Source organism: Salvelinus fontinalis, chromosome 40 (assembly GCF_029448725.1).
Source record: "Salvelinus fontinalis isolate EN_2023a chromosome 40, ASM2944872v1, whole genome shotgun sequence".
Taxonomy (NCBI): Eukaryota; Metazoa; Chordata; class Actinopteri; order Salmoniformes; family Salmonidae; genus Salvelinus; species Salvelinus fontinalis.
This window is the reverse complement of record NC_074704.1, coordinates 5,963,366-5,982,211: the sequence shown is the minus strand read 5'-3', so window position 1 is coordinate 5,982,211 and position 18,846 is coordinate 5,963,366. Positions and strand designations below refer to the sequence as shown.

The window sequence follows — 18,846 nt, the reverse complement described above, 5'->3', positions numbered from 1 at the left end:
TGGAGGAGAATCCTTGAATCCTCTCATTCTCTGGACCTCCTGCTATAAATGCACTGGAGGAGAAAGTCCAAGAGGAGGAACCTCTATTTACCAAGTACATTTACATACAGTGAGCTCCAACAGTATTGGGACAGTGACACATGCTGTTGTTGTTTTGTTTTTGTAGTACAGCACTTTGGATTTGAAATTATACAATGACCATGAGGTTAAAGTGCAGACTGTCATGTCTAATTTGAGGGTATTTTCATCCATATTGGGTGAACCGTTTAGAGATTACACAACTTTTTGTACAGTGTCCCCCTGATTTTAGGGGACCAAAAGTATTGGGACAAGTTCACTTTTATGTGTATTAAAGAAGTAAAAAGTGTTGTATTTTGTCCCATATCCCTAGCACACAATGATTACATCAAGCGTATGACTCTACAAACTTGTTGGATGCATTTTCTGTTTTGTTTTGGTAGTGTTTCAGATACTTTTGTGCCAAATATAATGGTAAATAGTGTATTGTGTCATTTTGGAGTCACTTCTATTGTAAATAAGAATATAACATGTTTCTAAACACTTCTACATTAATGTGGATGCCACCATGATTACGGATAATCCTGAATGAATGGTGAATAATGACGAGTGAGAAAGTTACAGAGGCTAAAAAAATATCAACCGAAAAGGCACATAGTTAGTTTTCATGAATTTATACTATAAGCCTATATCCTATACTCACACCACCCTCCCTCTGCGCTGGCTTGTGCTTCTCTGGAGCCGACTCCGCCTCCATTCTGTTGCTAGGAAACCAATCGTTGTCCTTCACGTCCCGTTCTCCGTTACAGTGAATGGCGTCGACATCACCACCACTAAGCTGTCTGGGACTCATGGCTGCCACACTAGATTCTTCCTGTATTTGTCTGATGTCCTCTTTCAACGTAGAGCTCTGGGGGCGCCAGAAAAGAGCATATTGCCTTGTTTTGGGCTCTGTAAAGGGAAGAGTTTGACTATCGGTAAAAAAAAACAGAGGGTGTAGCTTGCTCTCAACCGTCATACGATTTCAGACATATCACTCACTCATCATCCTAGGATCTTCTGTCGGAGAGCAATTGACGAGCGAACTCTGAATAAAAACTACACTAAAATGGAGGTCACCAGAATGCCTCTTTAAAACCACATATTGGTTCAACAACTGCATAGTTTGTGCCCCTGTTTTTAAGACAGTACTCACTTGTGTTCATCGGATCTTCAGTCTCCTCCTCTTTCACTCCAAACGGTTGCTCCTCTTCTTTCACTGTGACAGCCTCTATCCCCTCTTCCTTTTTCACAACAAACGGTATTTTCTCTTCTTTCACATCCTCTTCTTCTTTCAACGTGATAGCCTCCATTTTATATTTTTTCATTCTGAATGTTTCTTCCTCTCCTTTCACTGTAATATCATCATCTTCCTCTTTTACGACAACATTCAGCCTAAGAGCTTCTTTCTCCATCCAGCAGACCTCTTTCATAGCAGGGGGGGAGTAACTTTGTGAGTTCATGGTCGGGGATGTTAGCTAGCTAGCATTATCGACTACCTTGGTGCTAGGCTCCGTAGCAAATTTAGCAAGCGAATTAAGTTTAAATCAACTAGTACATTCGTTAACAGAGCTGTGTTTAAAACACTGGGATTCGTGTAGTTACACAATTATTCAGAGCTTCAATGTTTCGAATTCATGTTGGCTAGCATGCTACGGAGGTGGTTGAATCAGTAGCTCTGTTGTTGTTGAAGAAACATCCGGTGCCGTCCACAGGATTATACGTCACGCAAGAAGCGCCACCTAAAATACTTACATCGCCATCTGTTGACTGGAGTGCGTAACACAGTTTAGAATAAATATTCACTGCATTATTTATTCTGGCAAACAATGTCTGAATGACATAACAAATAATTCCAAATAAGCAAATATGTTTTCTCTTTTGTTACAGCCAATACATTCCTCTAAGTCCTGGATATGAATATGTGCATACTGAATACATACTGAATATATACTAAATATATACTGAATACATATTGAATATATTCTGAATACATACTGAATATATACTGAATATATACTGAATAAATATATACGGAATAAAGTGTATCGTGAAATGCTTACTTACAAGCCCTTAACCAATAATGCAGTTCAAGAAGATTTAAGAAAATATTTACCAAATAAACTAAAGTAAAAAATTATAAAATAGTAACACAATAAAATAACAGTAACGAGGCTATATACAGGGGGTCAATGTGCGAGGGTACAGGTTAGTCGAGGTAATTTAGGTAGGGGTGAAGTGAGTATGTAGGTAGGGGTGAAGTGAGTATGCATAGATAATCAACAGTGAGTAGCAGCAGTGTACAAAACAAATGGAGGGGGTCAATGTAAATAGTCCGGTGGCCATTTGAGTAATTGTTCAGCATTCTTATGGCTTGGTGGTAGAAGCTGTTAAGGAGCCTTTTGGTCCGAGACTTGGCACTCCGGTACCACTTGCCATGTGGTGGCAGGAAGCTCAGCCTCAGTGATGTACTGGGCCATACGCACTACCCTCTGTATCTCATTTTTTATTTAACTAAGCAAGTCAGTTAAGAACAAATTCTTATTTACAATGACGGCCTACCGGGGAACAGTAGGTTAACGGCCTACCGGGGAACAGTGGGTTAACTGCCTTGTTCAGGGGCAGAACGGCAGATTTTTACCTTGTCAGCTCGGGGATTCGATCTAACAAGCTTTCGGTTACTGGCCCAACGCTCTAACCACTAGGCTACCTACCGCCTGCGATTGAGATTGTGTCATCTGTGGATCTGTTGGGGCGATATGCAAATTGGAGTGGGTTTAGGGTATCCAGGAGGATGCTGCTGATGTGAGCCATGACCAGCCTTTCAAAGCACTTCATGGTTACCGACGTGAGTGCTACGGGTGCTGAGTAGTTGCCATACCAGGCAGTTGCCATACCGCTCCACTACAGCCCCGTCAATGTTAATGCAGGCCTGTTTGGCCCACCTTTTCCTGTAGTCCACAATTAGCTCCTTTGTCTTGCTCACATTGAGGGAGAGGTTGGTGTCCATCATTGCCGGTGATCAGGCCTACCACTGTTGTTTCGTCAGCAAACTTAATGATGGTGTTGGAGTCGTATTTGGCCACTCAGTCGTGCATGAACAGGGAGTACAGGAGGGGACTAAGTACACACCGCTGAGGGGCCCCAGTGTTGAGGATCAGCGTGGCAGACGTGTTGTCGCCTACCCTTACCACCTGGGGGCAGCCCGTCAGGAAGTCCAGGATACAGTTTGCAGAGGGAGGTGTTTAGCCCCAGGGTCCTTAGCTTTGTGATGAGCTTCATGGGCACTATGGTGTTGAACACTGAGTTGTAGTCAATAAACAGCATTCTCAATAGGTGTTTCTTTAGTCCAGGTGGGAAAGGGCAGTGTGGAGTGCGATTGAGATTGCGTCATCTGTGGATCTGTTGGGGCGATATGCAAATTGGAGTGGGTTTAGGGTATCCAGGAGGATGCTGTTGATGTGAGCCATGACCAGCCTTTCAAAGCACTTCATGGTTACCGATGTGAGTGCTACGGGGCGGTAAAAATTTAGGCTGGTTACCTTCGCTTCCTTGGGCACAGAGACTATGAATATATACTGTTATAATAGGAATTGAATAGGAATTGTTTTCTCTCTGTTATTTGTTCACATCTAGATGTGAACATACTGGGTCCATACTTGTGAACATTAGACAAATGGTAATTCTCCATCTCAAAATCTGCATCAGCCAATTAAAATCCTCAACATAGTTACACATGATGTTGCTGTTCTGAAGCTGTTCCAGAAGCTGTTTTTGGTCATAAGTAATGATGGCGGAGACATTATGTACAAAACAAGTAAAGATCAGCGTAAAAACCCACAAAAAAGTAGCAGAATTAGTCAGGAGACCGTAAAATGGCCTCTATCCACTGCAGCATCATCTTTTCATAAAAACCTGAAAAGATGTCTGGAAAGATTTAGAATGGGCCCTCAATACAGAGGGTGGTGAGGACTGCCCAGTACATCATGCTCCCTGCCATCCAGGACCTCTATACCAGGTGGTGTCAGAGGAAGGCCCAGTACATCATGCTCCATGCCATCCAGGACCTCAATACCAGGTGGTGTCAGAGGAAGGCCCAGTACATCATGCTCCCTGCAATTCAGGACCTCTATACCAGGTGGTGTCAGAGGAAGGCCCAGTACATCATGCTCCCTGCCATCCAGGACATCTATACCAGGTGGTGTCAGAGGAAGGCCCAGTACATCATGCTCCCTGCCACCCAGGACCTCTATACCAGGTGGTGTCAGAGGAAGGCCCAGTACATCATGCTCCCTGCCACCCAGGACCTCTATACCAGGTGGTGTCAGAGGAAGGCCCGGGAAATTGTCAAAGACCCCACCGACCCAAGCCATAGACTGTTCACTCTGCTACCGCACGGCAAGCGGTTCTGCTACTCTGTTTATCATCTATCCTGCCTAGTCAATTTTACCCCTACCTACATATACATATTACCTCAATTACCTGGTACCCCTGCACATTGGTACTGGTACTAACTGTATATAGCCTCATTACTACCTGGTACCCATGCACATTGACTCAATACTGGTACTCCTTGTATATAGCCTCATTACTACCTGGTGCCCCTGCACGTTGACTCAGTACTGGTACTCCTTGTATATAGCCTCATTACTACCTGGTACCCCTGCACATTGACTCAGTAGTCCTTGTATATAGCCTCATTACTACCTGGTGCCCCTGCACGTTGACTCAGTACTGGTAGTCCTTGTATATAGCCTCATTAGTACCTATAGGCTCGTTACTGTTATTTTTTGTGTTACTATTTTCTATTTGCAAATGTTCTTACTTTTTAACTCTGCATTATTGGGAAAGGGCTCGTCAGTAACCATTTCATGGTAAAGGCCTGTTGTATTCGGTGCATGTGTCAAATACAATTTGATTTGATGTTTACATAGTTGGACGTGATCGAACACTTTTTCATGAAAGCATCCTGGGGCACAAGTTAAGGTCAGCGACATCATGAACTCGACCAAGTACCAGGATAATTTAGCCAAAAACCTGGTTGCCATCTGCCAGTAAGCTGAAACTTAGCCACAAGTATACTGAACAAAAATATAAACGCTTCACGCAACAATTTCAAAGATCTCACTGAGTTACAGTTCATATAAGGAAATCAGTCAATTTAAATAAATACATTAAGCCCTAGTCTATGGATTTCGCATGACTGGGAAACAGATAACTTTTAAAAAATGAGCCTCACAATGGGACTCAGGATCTCGTCACGGTATCTCTGTGGGTGCAGCAATGGCTGGGCCTGGGAGGGCATAGGCCCACCCACTTGGCAGCCAGGCCCACCCACTGGGGAGCCAGGCCCAGCCAATCAGAATGAGTTTTTACCCCACAAAAGGGCTTTATTACAGACAGAAATACTCCTCAGCACCCCCACACCCTCAGACGATCCCACAGGTGAAGAAGCCGGATGTGGAGTACCTGGGCTGGCGTGGTTACACGTGGTCTGCAGTTGTGAGGCCGGTTGGACGTACTGCCGAATGCTGTAAAACAACGTTGGAGGCAGCTTATGGTAGAGAAATTAACATTCAATTCTGGCAACAACTCTGGTTGGCATTCCTGCAGTCAGTGTGCCATTTTCACGCTACCTGTGTTGTGTGACAAAACTGCAGATTTTAAAGTGGCCTTTTATTGTACCCGGCACTTGTTGCACCTGTGTAATGATCATGCTGTTAAATAATCAGCTTCTTGAAATGCCACACCTGTCAGGTGGATGGATTATCTTGGCAAAGGAGAAATGCTCACTAACAAGGATATAAACAAATTTGTGCACACAATTTGAGAGAAATAAGCTTTTTGTGCATATGGAACATTTCTGGGATTTTTTATTTCAGCTCATGAAACATGGGACCAACACTTTACATGTTGCATATTATAATTTGGTTCGGTGTAGATCTTCCAGCAAGGCAATTACCCCAAACACACATCACAATGCACAATTAAATGATTAATTGTCTACAAAAATCGACATTTTGCAATGGCAATCTCAGTCTCTGGACTTGAACCCCATTGAAAACCTGTGGTTTGAATTGAAGAAGCCAGTCCGTAAGCTCAGACTGAAGCATATCAAGGATCTGGAAAGATTCTGTATGGAGGAATGGTCTAAGATCCCTCCCAGTGTGTTCTAGAACTCATCAAACATCTGGTAGGATTCTGTATGGAATATTTGCTTTGCAATTCACTACCCAGCAGAGGGATCCTAGAGGAACTGCTGAATTTATCCTGAAATCATGTTAATCACGACAGTTTAACACAGGTGGAGGCCAATTAACATGGTGTGTGATTTTGAAGGTGATCGATTACACCTGAGCTAATTTAGGATCGCTATTACAAGGTGGACACTTATCCGACCAAGTTACTTCAACTTAAATGTTTTTATTGATTTTAAATAAAAATCTAAAATATTGTTTTCAATTGGAAGTTGCGTGGTAGTAAATGTAGATCAATGGAGAAAAAATGTATATTTGAATGCATTTTAATTACAAATCAAAACAAATCAAATTTTATTTGTCACATGCGCCGAATACAACAGTAAAATGCAGTGAAATACAGTGAAATACTTACTTACGAGCCCCTAACCGACAGTGCAGTTTTAAAAAATACAGCTAAGAATAAGAGATAAAAGTAACAAGTAATTAAAGAGTAGTAACAAGTAATTAAAGAGTAACAAATAATTAAAGGGGAGTAACAAGTAATTCAAGAGAATTCCAGGCTATAAGGCAACAAAAGGTGAATAATTGGAAAGGCTTTGCAGACTCTCTATAGGTACTATACGTATAATACAATGGACTCTGTGTTTTCTGTTGGACTCACAGGGCTACGTTTATTCTATATGCTATTTTCTCCATTGTTTATATTTGAGTTGGTGGCTCACTCTGATATTTGTGTCTTACAGAGTGTGACTTTGAGGGAATACTATCTTCACATCTTACAGTGTGTGACTTTAAGGGAATACTGTGTTCACATCTAACAGAGTGTGACTTAAAGGGAATACTATGTTCAGGGATTTTGGATTTAAAGGGGCAATCTGCAGTTGCAACATCCATTATTGGACTGATACATTAATGATATGTACCCATTGATTCTTCAAGAATATAACTGAATTGTAAAGGTGGCATCCTATGGACTTATACATTAATATGTATCTATTGATTCTTGACTAATATAACTGACTTGTAAGGCTGTTATAGAAGCAAAGCGGGGGCAACGCCATCTGCCCCTTTAAAGCCACACTCTGTTAGATACAAATGTCAGTGAGCCACCAAAGCAAATATCAACAATGGAGAAAATAGCATATAGCACTTGATTATGTGTAGTGCTGGAGGAATGACACACACAGATATAAACACACACAAAAAGAAAACACAACCAGAGTTTGAAAATTATAATTTAATCACAGAGCATCTACATTCAATCATACAAACTCTACTTTCAAGCTGACATACTCCATATTCAGTTAATGTGTTTAAATAAAAAACGTAAAAATGTATTTTGGAATGCGCTTTACACAATTTGATTTCATGTGGCTTTAACAAAAGCACAATTTCTCAGTCAAAAATATGAGACAAGTGTGGGAGCAGTATGTGTGTTCTCTCATGAACTTTAAGTCCATTTGATGTGTTATATTCCTTTCCACACTGGGAACAGTGGTACGGCTTCTCCCCTGTGTGTGTTACCTCATGGTCTTTCAGGTGCCCTAACTGGGTAAATATCTTCCCACACTGGGAGCATTCATAACGTTTCTCTCCGCTGTGGATTCTTTCATGCTTTTTCAGTTGCTGAAACAAGGTAAATTTCATTCCACAGTGGGAGCAGTGAAATGTCTTCTCCCGTGTATGTCTTTTCTCATGCCTTTTCAAGTACTGTAAATTCCTAAAACTCTTTTCACAATGTGAACAGCAGAACATCTTTTCTACGGAATGTGTTTGCTCATGGTTTTTCAGGGACCCTGATGTGGAAAAACTCTTTCCACACTGGGAGCAGGGGTAAGGCTTCTCTCCTGTGTGTGTCCTCTCATGTGATTTCAGGTCCCATAACCGGGGGAAACTCTTTTCACACTGGGAGCATTGGTGGGGCTTCTCTCCTGTATGTTTTCTTACATGATCTTTCAGGGTCCCTAAAGAGGTAAATCTATTTCCACATTGAGTGCAGTGGTAAGGCTTCTCTCCTGTGTGTATTCTTTCATGTGATTTCAGGCTTCCTAACCTAGAAAAACTCTTTCCACACTGGGAGCAGTGGTGTCGTCTTGCTGGTTTGGACATCTCAGGGTCTTGTTCCCCTGAAGGACTCTTCCCGCTGTCAGAATGAAAGTCTAGTCTCTCTCCTGCCAAAGACAGACAGTATTTAGTAAACAGGGAGACCTGGGCCCATATTCACAGAGCGTCTCATAGTGGGAATGCTGATCTGTCCATACGATCTCATTCATTGTTATATAAAAGTCAATACTGATGCTAGTTCAGCACGCTTTATGGATACGAGCCCTGAATAAAACATCCACATTATCAAACTGTCTTCTCTGAGGTTTAATCCATACTAAATCCCTCAATAACCTGAGGCCATTTGAAAAAATACATTTGATCCAGAATAATCAAATGAGCAATATATGATCCTGTATGGTCTTAATTCTGTCCACTGAAAAGGCAAGATTTCAACCAAATGTCATGAAATCAGACACGAGTTGGTTGCAATTAAAGGATATATGATGCGGTATCATAGAGAGTTCAATCAGATCAGTCTGTCTTACCTTGTAGCTAAAATATGAAGGACCTAATAACACCATAGATATTTTAAATCAGATCAGTCTGTCTTACCTCGTAGCTAAAATATGAAGGACCTAATAACACCATAGATATTTTAAATCAGATCAGTCTGTCTTACCTCGTAGCTAAAATATGAAGGACCTAATAACACCATAGATATTTTAAATCAGATCAGTCTGTCTTACCTCGTAGCTAAAATATGAAGGACCTAATAACACCATAGATATTTTAAATCAGATCAGTCTGTCTTACCTCGTAGCTAAAATATGAAGGACCTAATAACACCATAGATATTTTAAATCAGATCAGTCTGTCTTACCTCGTAGCTAAAATATGAAGGACCTAATAACACCATAGATATTTTAAAAACAAACGACGCAGAATTTCAAACCTGTTTGCAAGATTTCAAATAAGATCAAAATCAAATCTTTTGTCTTGATCAATGACCAAGATATGTCTGTCTCATGGTAGGGTGGGGTATGCCTGGCAGAAAGGGTCAACTTTGATCTGATTCTAGACATATCACTCTCATCATCCTATGACCTTCATTGAAGAGGTATTGATGAGCGAACTCCAAATATCAAACCAATAACATAATGCAGGGGGTCTCCAGCAGGTCATAGCTCGACAAACAATAACGAAAGTAAATGCAGTTTTTCATGTGTTCCACCGCAAACAGTCATAAACAAATCTCACAAGTACTTACAAAGCATTGCATGGGTTTGCTCCTACCTATCTTTCCGATTTGGTCCTGCCGTACATACCTACAGTCACAAGATGAAGGCCTCCTTGCTGTCCCTAGAATTTCTAAGCAAACAGCTGGAGGCAGTGCTTTCTCCTATAGACTAAAATTTTTATTGAATGGTCTGCCTATCCATGTGAGAGACACAGACTCGGTCTTTAAGTCTCTATTGAAGACTCATCTCTTCAGTAGGTCCTATGATTGAGTGTAGTCTGGCCCAGGAGTGTGAAGGTGAACGGAAAGGCACTGGAGCAACGAACCGCCCTTGCTGCCTCTGCCTGGCCGGTTCCCCTCTCTCCACTGGGATTCTCTGCCTCTAACCCTACTACAGGGGCTGAGTCACTGGCTTACTGGTGCTCTTCCATGCCATTCCTAGGAGGGGTGCGTAACTTGAGTGGGTTGAGTCACTGACGTGATCTTCCTGTCCGGGTTGGCGCCCACCCTTGGGTTGTGCCGTGACGGAGATCTTTGTGGGTTATACTCAGCCTTGTCTCAGGATGGTAAGTTGGTGGTTGAAGATATCCCTCTAGTGGTGTGGGGGCTGTGCTTCGGCAAAGTGGGTGGGGTTATATCCTGCCTGTTTGGCCCTGTCTGGGGGTATCGTCAGACGGGGCCACAGTGTCTCCTGACCCCTCCTGTCTCAGCCTCCAGTATTTATGCTGCACTAGTTTATGTGTCAGGGACTAGGGTCAGTCTGTTAAATCTGGAGTATTTCTCCTGTCTTATCCAATGTCAAATTCACACAGGACATCCAATGTCCTGTGTGAATTTAAGTATGCTCTCTCTAATTCTCTCTCTCGGAGGACCTGAGCCCTAGGACCATGCCTCAGGACTACCTGGCCTGATGACTCCTTGCTGTCCCCAGTCCACCTGGTCATGCTGCTGCTCCAGTTTCAACTGTTCTGCCTGCGGCTATGGAACCCTGACCTGTTCACCTGACGTGCTACCTGTCCCAGACCTGCTGTTTTCAACTCTCTAGAGACAGCAGGAGCGGTAGAGATCCTCTGAATGATCGGCTATGAAAAGCCAACTGACTCCTGAGGTGCTGATCTGTTGCACCCTCGACAACCAATGTGATTATTATTATTTGACCCTGCTGGTCATCTATGAACATTTGAACATCTTGGCCATGTTCTCTTATAATCTCCACCCGACACAGCCAGAAGAGGACTGGCCACCCCTCATAGCCTGGTTCCTCTCTAGGTTTCTTCCTAGGTTTAGGCCTTTCTAGGGATTTTTTCCTAGCCACCGTGCTTCTACACCTACATTGCTTACTGTTTGGGGTTTTAGGCTGGGTTTCTGTACAGCACTTTGTGACATCATCTGATGTAAGAAGGGCTTTAAAAATAAATTTGATTGATTGATTGGTTGGTGACCCAACTGAGGTTTGTGACTACTATGATTTCTTGAAGTAGCAGAAACAGCAAGCTCCCAGCTACTATCTAAACAACACAACATTGACATTATCCCCACCCCTGATTAGACACTATTGGCTTAAAAAGCCAAACCTTAGACAATATCTGCCAATTCATTTCCAGAAATATTGTCCTTCTGTCTGTGTGGTGCGTGTGTTTGTTTATCACTTTGTCTGAAGCCAGTTGATGTCATAACGGTCTTGTGGGTTGATGGAAATACTTTCCCCAAAATCTTCTAAATTAAATGTTAACTGCAAAGTAGGCTTACCTGGCAGAAGTATATCCCGAGGAAGTGTAACTTGCCTACCTGGTTAAAAAAAGGTGGGGAGATTTGTTTTATTTTTTATCTATTATTTGTTATTTGCATAACTTTGTCATGAAATGAGCAGCAGCAGTACAGAACCATCACTAGACCGGCTCATTAGATGGAACATTCCTCACTCGCTCGACAGGCAATTAAAGGGCCAGATGAACAATTAAAAGGGATGTCAGTTTTTTCCAGACTTAAAAAAAGTATTATAATGTGATTTAACCATTGACATATTCTCAGAAAATCCAGTTTCGTTGTTTCTCTATAAAACAATTTTGAATGAAAAAACGAAATCTAAAACCAGAAAAGTAAAACAGAAAACATAATTTGGGAAAGTAATAAACAAAATCACAGATTTTATAGGGGCCCCCCCCTCAGGGTTGTTTATTAACCATTATTTCACCAGGTATATTGACAGAAAACATAGTGCACTACAATCTCTTGTACACTAAGGACCTGGGGGAAGAGTTGGCAACATAGTGTACAAGAAAAAGTAGTGTACTATGTTGTCAACTCTTCCCCAGGTCCTTAGTGTACAAGAGAAAGTAGTGTACTAAAGACACGGAAGAGTTGCAGTTTCCCCAGTGTTTTTGAGCACGCACCGCTCCTGGACAGGAGAATGGAAGTTCCCCCAGTGATTTTACCCACACACCGCTCCTGGACAGGAGAATGGAAGTTCCCCCAGTGATTTTACCCACACACCGCTCCTGGACAGGAGAATGGAAGTTCCCCCAGTGATTATACCCACACACCACTCCTGGACAGGAGAATGGAAGTTCCCCCAGTGATTTTACCCACACACCGCTCCTGGACAGGAGAATGGAAGTTCCCCCAGTGATTTTACCCACACACCACTCCTGGACAGGAGAATGGAAGTTCCCCCAGTGATTTTACCCACACACCACTCCTGGACAGGAGAATGGAAGTTCCCCCAGTGATTTTACCCACGCACCGCTCCTGGACAGGAGAATGGAAGTTTCCCCAGTGGTTTTACCCACACACCGCTCCTGGACAGGAGAATGGAAGTTCCCCCAGTGATTTTACCCACGCACTGCTCCTGGACAGGAGAATGGAAGTTTCCCCAGTGATTTTACCCACGCACCGCTCCTGGACAGGAGAATGGAAGTTCCCCCAGTGATTTTACCCACGCACTGCTCCTGGACAGGAGAATGGAAGTTTCCCCAGTGATTTTACCCACACACCGCTCCTGGACAGGAGAATGGAAGTTTCCCCAGTGATTTTACCCACACACCGCTCCTGGACAGGAGAATGGAAGTTCCCCCAGTGATTTTACCCACGCACTGCTCCTGGACAGGAGAATGGAAGTTTCCCCAGTGATTTTACCCACGCACCGCTCCTGGACAGGAGAATGGAAGTTCCCCCAGTGATTTTACCCACGCACTGCTCCTGGACAGGAGAATGGAAGTTTCCCCAGTGATTTTACCCACACACCGCTCCTGGACAGGAGAATGGAAGTTTCCCCAGTGATTTTACCCACACACCGCTCCTGGACAGGAGAAGGGCAGCTTCCCCAGTGGTTTTACCCACGTGAGAAGAATGTGCCTAATTGAAAGCTAGAAAAAAATTAAGACTGTACTCACTGGTGTTCATCAGATCTCCAGTCTCGTCTTCCTCCTCCTCCTCCAATGTGACAGTAATCTCCCCATCTTCCTTCATTTCAAAAAGTTGCTCTTCTTCTTTCACTGTGACAGTCACCACCTCCTCCTCTTTCACTACAAACACGGCACCCTCCTCTTTCTGTTCATCCCCCTCCTCTTTCACTCTGAAAGCTTCTTCCTCTTCTTTCACTGTAACATCCTCTTCATCTTTCAATGTTGAAGCGTCCTCTTCCTTCATTGTAACATCCTGTTCTTCTTTCACTGTGATAGCTTCCTCCACGTCCTCTTCTTTTACAGTAAATTCTTCTTCTTTCACGTAAATGTTCAGCCCTGGAGTTTCTTTCTCCGTCGAACAGACCTCATTTTCTTTAGCAGGGGGAGAGTAGCTTAGTGTGCTCATGGTCGGGAACGTGAGCTAGCTAGCTATTTAGCATTAGCGACTAGCCTAGTGCTGGGCTAACTTAACAAGCCAGATAGCTGACAACGTAAATATGATCTTAAATGGATTAACTAGTACGTACATATACAGTGTGTTTAAAACACTGTGATTAATATACACAAAATTAGTCCAAAGAGCTTCAATGTGTCATGTTTGCTAGCGAGTTACCGAGATGTTCGTTGAAGAAACCTCCCGTCCCGTCCACTAGATTTTACGTCACTCAAGAAACATCACCTGAAAGACTCCCATCGCCATCTGCTGTCTGGAGTTGGAAACGCAGTTTAACAAACAAAAATAATTCTGGCAAACAACGTCAAAACAAATAATTGTAAAAATAACCAGACGTGTTTTCTCTTAGTTCTTACAGTTAATAATTTGCTCTAGGCAGACGTAGAATCTGAATCGTATGGTTGCTAGTGGAGCGCGGGTCAGCTTATTGTTCACCCGCAATTGATAATAACTAATCCGAAACCGCCCGACTCCATGGGAAAAAGTGTTAAATCTGAGGCACCTACACGACTCTGACCCGCTAATATTAGGAAATACGCCGTAGACTACAGTCAGATTTTTTTTAAATTGACAGGGAGCGCATGAATTTTTTGTTGTTCCCTGATCGAGATGTTTCTGCTTATAATTCTCGACATTTCGGACTCTATTTGTTAGGCTAGTCAACTTGTCTATAATTAGATACATCAATTAAAATACAATCACATACACATATTTAGCAGATGTTATTGCGGGTGTAGCGAAATGCTTGTGTACATAGCTCCAACAGTATATTTGTATCTAACAATTCACACATCTAAAAGTAAAATAATAGAATTAAGAAATATATAAATATTAGGAAGAGCAATGTCAGAGTGGCATTGACTAAATACAGTAGAATAGAATATGGGACATACATATGAGATGAGTAAAGCAGCATGTAAACATTATTAGAAGTGACTCGTGCTCCATTATTGAAGTGGCCAGTGATTCCATGTCTATGTATATAGGGAAGCAGCTTCTAAGGGTTTGAGTAGCCAGGTGGTAGCTGGCAAGTGATGGCTGTTTAACAGTCTGATGGCCTTGAGATAGAAGCTGTTTTTCAGTCTCTCAGTCCAGCTTTGATGCACCTGTACTGACCTCTCCTTCTGGATGATAGCGGGGTGAACAGGCTTTGATGCACCTGTACTGACCTCGCCTTCTGGATGATAGCGAGGTGAACAGGCTTTGATGCACCTGTACTGACCTCTCCTTCTGGATGATAGCGGGGTGAATAGGCCGTGGCTCGGGTGATGGATGTCCTTGATGATATTTTAGTCCTTCCTGTGACATCGGGTGCTGTAGGTGTCCTGGAGGGCAGGCAGTGTGCCCCTGGTGACGCATTGGGTAGACTGCACCACCCTCTGGAGAGCCCTGGGGTTGCGGGAGGTGCAGTTGCCGTACCAGGTGGTGATGCAGCCTGACAGGATGCTCTCAATTGTGTATCTGTAATAGTTTCTGAGGGTCCTTGTGGCCAAGACACATTATTTCAGCCTCCTGAGGTTGAAGAGGTGCTGTTGTGCCTTCTTCACCACACTGTCTGTGTGGGTCGACCATTTCAGATTGTCAGTGATGTGTACGCAGAGGAACTTGAAGCTTTCCACCTTCTCCACTGCAGTCCCGTCGATGTGGATAGGGGCATGCTCCCTCTGCTGTTTCCTGAAGTCCACGATCAGCTCCTTCGTTTTGTTGACGTTGAGGGAGAGGTTATTTTCCTTGCACCACTCCACCAGGGCCCTCACCTCCTCCCTGTAGGCTGCCTCATCATTGTTGGTAATCAGGCCTACTACTGTTGTGTCGCCTGCAAACTTGATGATTGAGTTGGAGGCGTGCATAGCCACGCAGTCATGGGTGAACAGGAAGTACAGTAGGGGGCTGAGCACACACCCTTGTGAGTCCGCTGTGTTGAGGATCAGCAAAGTGGAGGGGTTGTTTCCTACCTTCACAACCTGGGGGGCGGCCTGTCAGGAAGTCCAGAACCTAGTTGCACAGGGCGGGGTTCAGACCCAGGGCCCGAGCTTAATAATGAGCTTGGAGGGCACTATGGTGTTGAATGCTGAGCTATAGTCAATGAACAGCATTCTTACATAGGTATTCCTCTTGTCCAGATGGGACAGGGCAGTGTGCAGTCCCATGGCGATTGCATCATCTGTGGATCTATTGGGTCTGTAAGCAAATTGAAGTGGGTCTAAGGTGTCAGGTCAGGTAGAGGTCGTATGATCCTTAACTAGCCTCCCAAAGCACTTCATGATGACATGATTGCTTTCTTGGGTACAGCAACAATGGTGGACATCTTGAAGCAAGTGGAAACAGCAGACTGGGATAGAGAGAGATTGAATATGTCCGTAAACACTCCAGCCAGCTGGTCTGCGTATGCTTTGAGGACGCGACTAGGGGGTGCCGTCTGGACCGGCAGCCTTGCGAGGGTTAACACGCTTAAATGTCTTACTCACGTCGGCCACGGAGGACGAGAGCCCGTCAGTGGCACAGTGTTATCCTCAAAGCGGCTTCTATTCTGTCATTATATGTTGCCTTAGAAGACTAAATGAACCCGTGCTCACTAGAATAATGTCATACATCGATAGAGTGAATGCTGAAAATCTAGTTGTAATCAGTAAAGTTCTCTCTGTCATCTCTGCTTCTTTCACGGATCAAAGACGTTTAGGGACTTGGGAGAAAATGCAACAAAACATTTAATTTAAAATTGGGAAAGACTTTCTGTGCAACATTTCCAAATGTCATCAGTTTGACGCGTTGTAAGGAAATTGAAAGTTGTGAAAACGACCCAAAATGTTTCTGATAAGATTGAAGTGTGGCTAGGATGGATATTTTATGTGCTTGAAATACTGATCAGCTTTGATCATGTTGATAAAAGACAGCACCTCTACCGCTGGTATCTAACTGCTCATTCGCATTCTCTCAAGATGCTGAAAGAAATACATCATATTTCTCCACTCTTGTTCCCGATTAAGAATTTTGCCTACATTTGGTGTATCATTTTCCTGCACGACATGCTAATTCTGCAGGAGGTAATATTAAGGCTGTGTGAGAGGTTATAGGCCTACAGTCTATAATTTAACACATCTGAACAGAAGGCTACAGTTCCCTTGATGTGCCGTAGCCCTATTTGAAGCCCCCATCTTGTGACTGTCGAATTTGTGTATTACCTCACAATCACCACACTGCTTTCATCCTCTTTTATCACTTCACCCAGCCTGGTCTCATAGACTAAACGTTACATAATTAATGTAAATCTGAGACTATCAAATTTGGTCTTAAAACACAAATGTCTAGAAACCCAAAGGTTGCGAGTTCGAATATCATCATGGACCACTTTAGAATTTTAGCTAAATAGCAACTTTTCAACTGCTTACTACTTTTTGTAGATACTTTGGAATGACTTAGCATGTTAGCTAACCCTTCCCCTCAACCTAACCTTCACCTTACTCCTAAACGTATTAATACAAATGCCATATGGCTTCAGTTTATCGTATGAGTTATTGTGCCACAAAAAAAAAAAAAAAACGGACCTGGGTCCCTATAAATGTGGCCGATGTGAAATGGCTAGCTAGTTAGCGGTGGTGCGCGCTAATAGTGCTTCAATCGGTGATGTCACTCGCTCTGAGACCTAGAAGTGGTTGTTCCCCTTGCCCTGCAAGGGCCGTGGCTTTTGTGGCACGATGGGTAACGATGCTTCGTAAGTGACTGTGGTAGATGTGTGCAGAGGGTCCCTGGTTCGAGCCAAGGTTGGGGCGAGGAGAGGGACGGAAGCTATACTGTTACATAAAGACGTTTTTGAAGGTGATTCCTGTTGCATTAAACGTGTGACTGTATTTTGGGTCACCGCATATCCCACTTTGATGCATTAGATTGTATCCATTAAGCTTCACATGTTGGCCCAGTTGATCAACAGGGAATAGCGTTATGTCCAGGAGGTCCAATAAATTCTCTGCAAGGTATGTCTGAGATTCCCATAGATTGGAAAGCTGTAGCTCACCAATGTAATGTTTGGATTCAGTCTTGTCTCAGGGGAAGGGTTGAGTCCTCACCAATGTAATGTTTGCATTCAGTCTTGTGTCAGGTGAAGTGTTGAGTCCTCACCAATGTAATGTTTGGATTCAGTCTTGTGTCAGGGGAAGCGTAGAGTTCTTACCTTTGGTCTGATAATTTCCCAATGTTCTCCAAATTGTTGTCTTTTAACACCCCGGCCGTCCTGTCTTTTAATTGCTACCATGGTCATATGTTTTTTATATTTCTTCTGTTAGAAACATTTACATCTGGCCCACACAGGACAATTTCCACCAGTCTAAAGGGTTGAACCAACTCGTATTTTTCCCCCAGAACAATCACATGAAGTTATCTATTCTTTTTTTAAAAAATGTATCAATTTGATGTAAAAGTACCATGCCAAAAATGCCTATCTTCTCCCTTGGCTTAAACTGTAGCCTAGTTGCATTACCTAGAGCAGTGGTTACTAACCTGTGGACCACGATGGTACTGCAGGTGATCAGCTAATGGTATTTTCTGAAGATTGTTTTACCAGTTGGGAGTGTACAAAACATGAAGGACACCTTCCAACCCCCCCCCCCCCCCTTCAGCCCTCAGAACAGCCTCAATTTGTCAGGGCGTTGACTTTAAAAGGTGTCGAAAGCGTTCCACAGGGGTGCTGGCCCATGTTGACTCCACAGGGATGCTGGCCCATGTTGACTCCACAGGGGTGCTGGCCCGTGTTGACTCCACAGGGGTGCTGGCCCGTGTTGACTCCACAGGGGTGCTGGCCCGTGTTGACTCCACAGGGGTGCTGGCCCGTGTTGACTCCACAGGGGTTCTGGCCCATGTTGACTCCACAGGGATGCTGGCCCATGTTGACTCCACAGGGATGCTGGCCCATGTTGACTCCACAGGGGTGCTGGCCCGTGTTGACTCCACAGGGATGCTGGCCCATGTTGACTCCACAGGGGTGCTGGCCCATGTTGACTCCACAGGGATGCTGGCCCATGTTGACTCCACAGGGATGCTGGCCCATGTTGACTCCAATGCTTCGCACAGTTGTGTCAAGTTGGCTGGATGTCCTTTGGTTGGTGGGCCATTCTTGATACACATGAGAAACTGTTGAACATGCAAAAACTCAGTAGCGTTACAGTTCTTGACACAAACCAGTGCGCCTGTCACCTACTACCACACCTACTACCACACCCTGTTCAAAAGCACTTAAATATTTTGCCTATTAACCCTTTGAATGGCACACATCTACAATCTACATTTTACAGTTCTACATCATTTACACGTCGGCCAGGCACCAACATTTATTTATTTATTTTTAACTTTTACCCCTTTTGATCCCAAATTTCGTGATATCCAATTGGTAGTTACAGTCTTGTCCCATCGTTGCAACTCCCATACGGACTCGTCGAGAGAGGCGAAGGTCAAGAG

At 43.6% G+C, this 18,846-nt stretch overlaps 1 protein-coding gene across 2 annotated transcripts; it reads right to left on the bottom strand.

Moving 5' to 3' along the window:
- Positions 1 to 7,479: 7,479 nt before the first annotated feature.
- Positions 7,480 to 13,609, bottom strand: LOC129839910 (zinc finger protein 771-like). 2 transcript variants are annotated; one of them, XM_055907626.1, is made up of 3 exons: positions 12,933 to 13,609; positions 11,290 to 11,328; positions 7,480 to 8,428 (listed from the first exon to the last, which is right to left on the bottom strand). In XM_055907626.1, the coding sequence occupies exons 1-3, from the start codon at positions 13,348 to 13,350 to the stop codon at positions 7,653 to 7,655; spliced, it is 1,233 nt and encodes a 410-aa protein (XP_055763601.1). In that variant the 5' UTR covers positions 13,351 to 13,609; the 3' UTR covers positions 7,480 to 7,652. The 2 variants fall into 2 exon arrangements, with proteins under 2 accessions (XP_055763601.1, XP_055763602.1); XM_055907627.1 differs by lacking the exon at positions 11,290 to 11,328.
- Between the last annotated feature and the right edge of the window lie 5,237 nt (positions 13,610 to 18,846).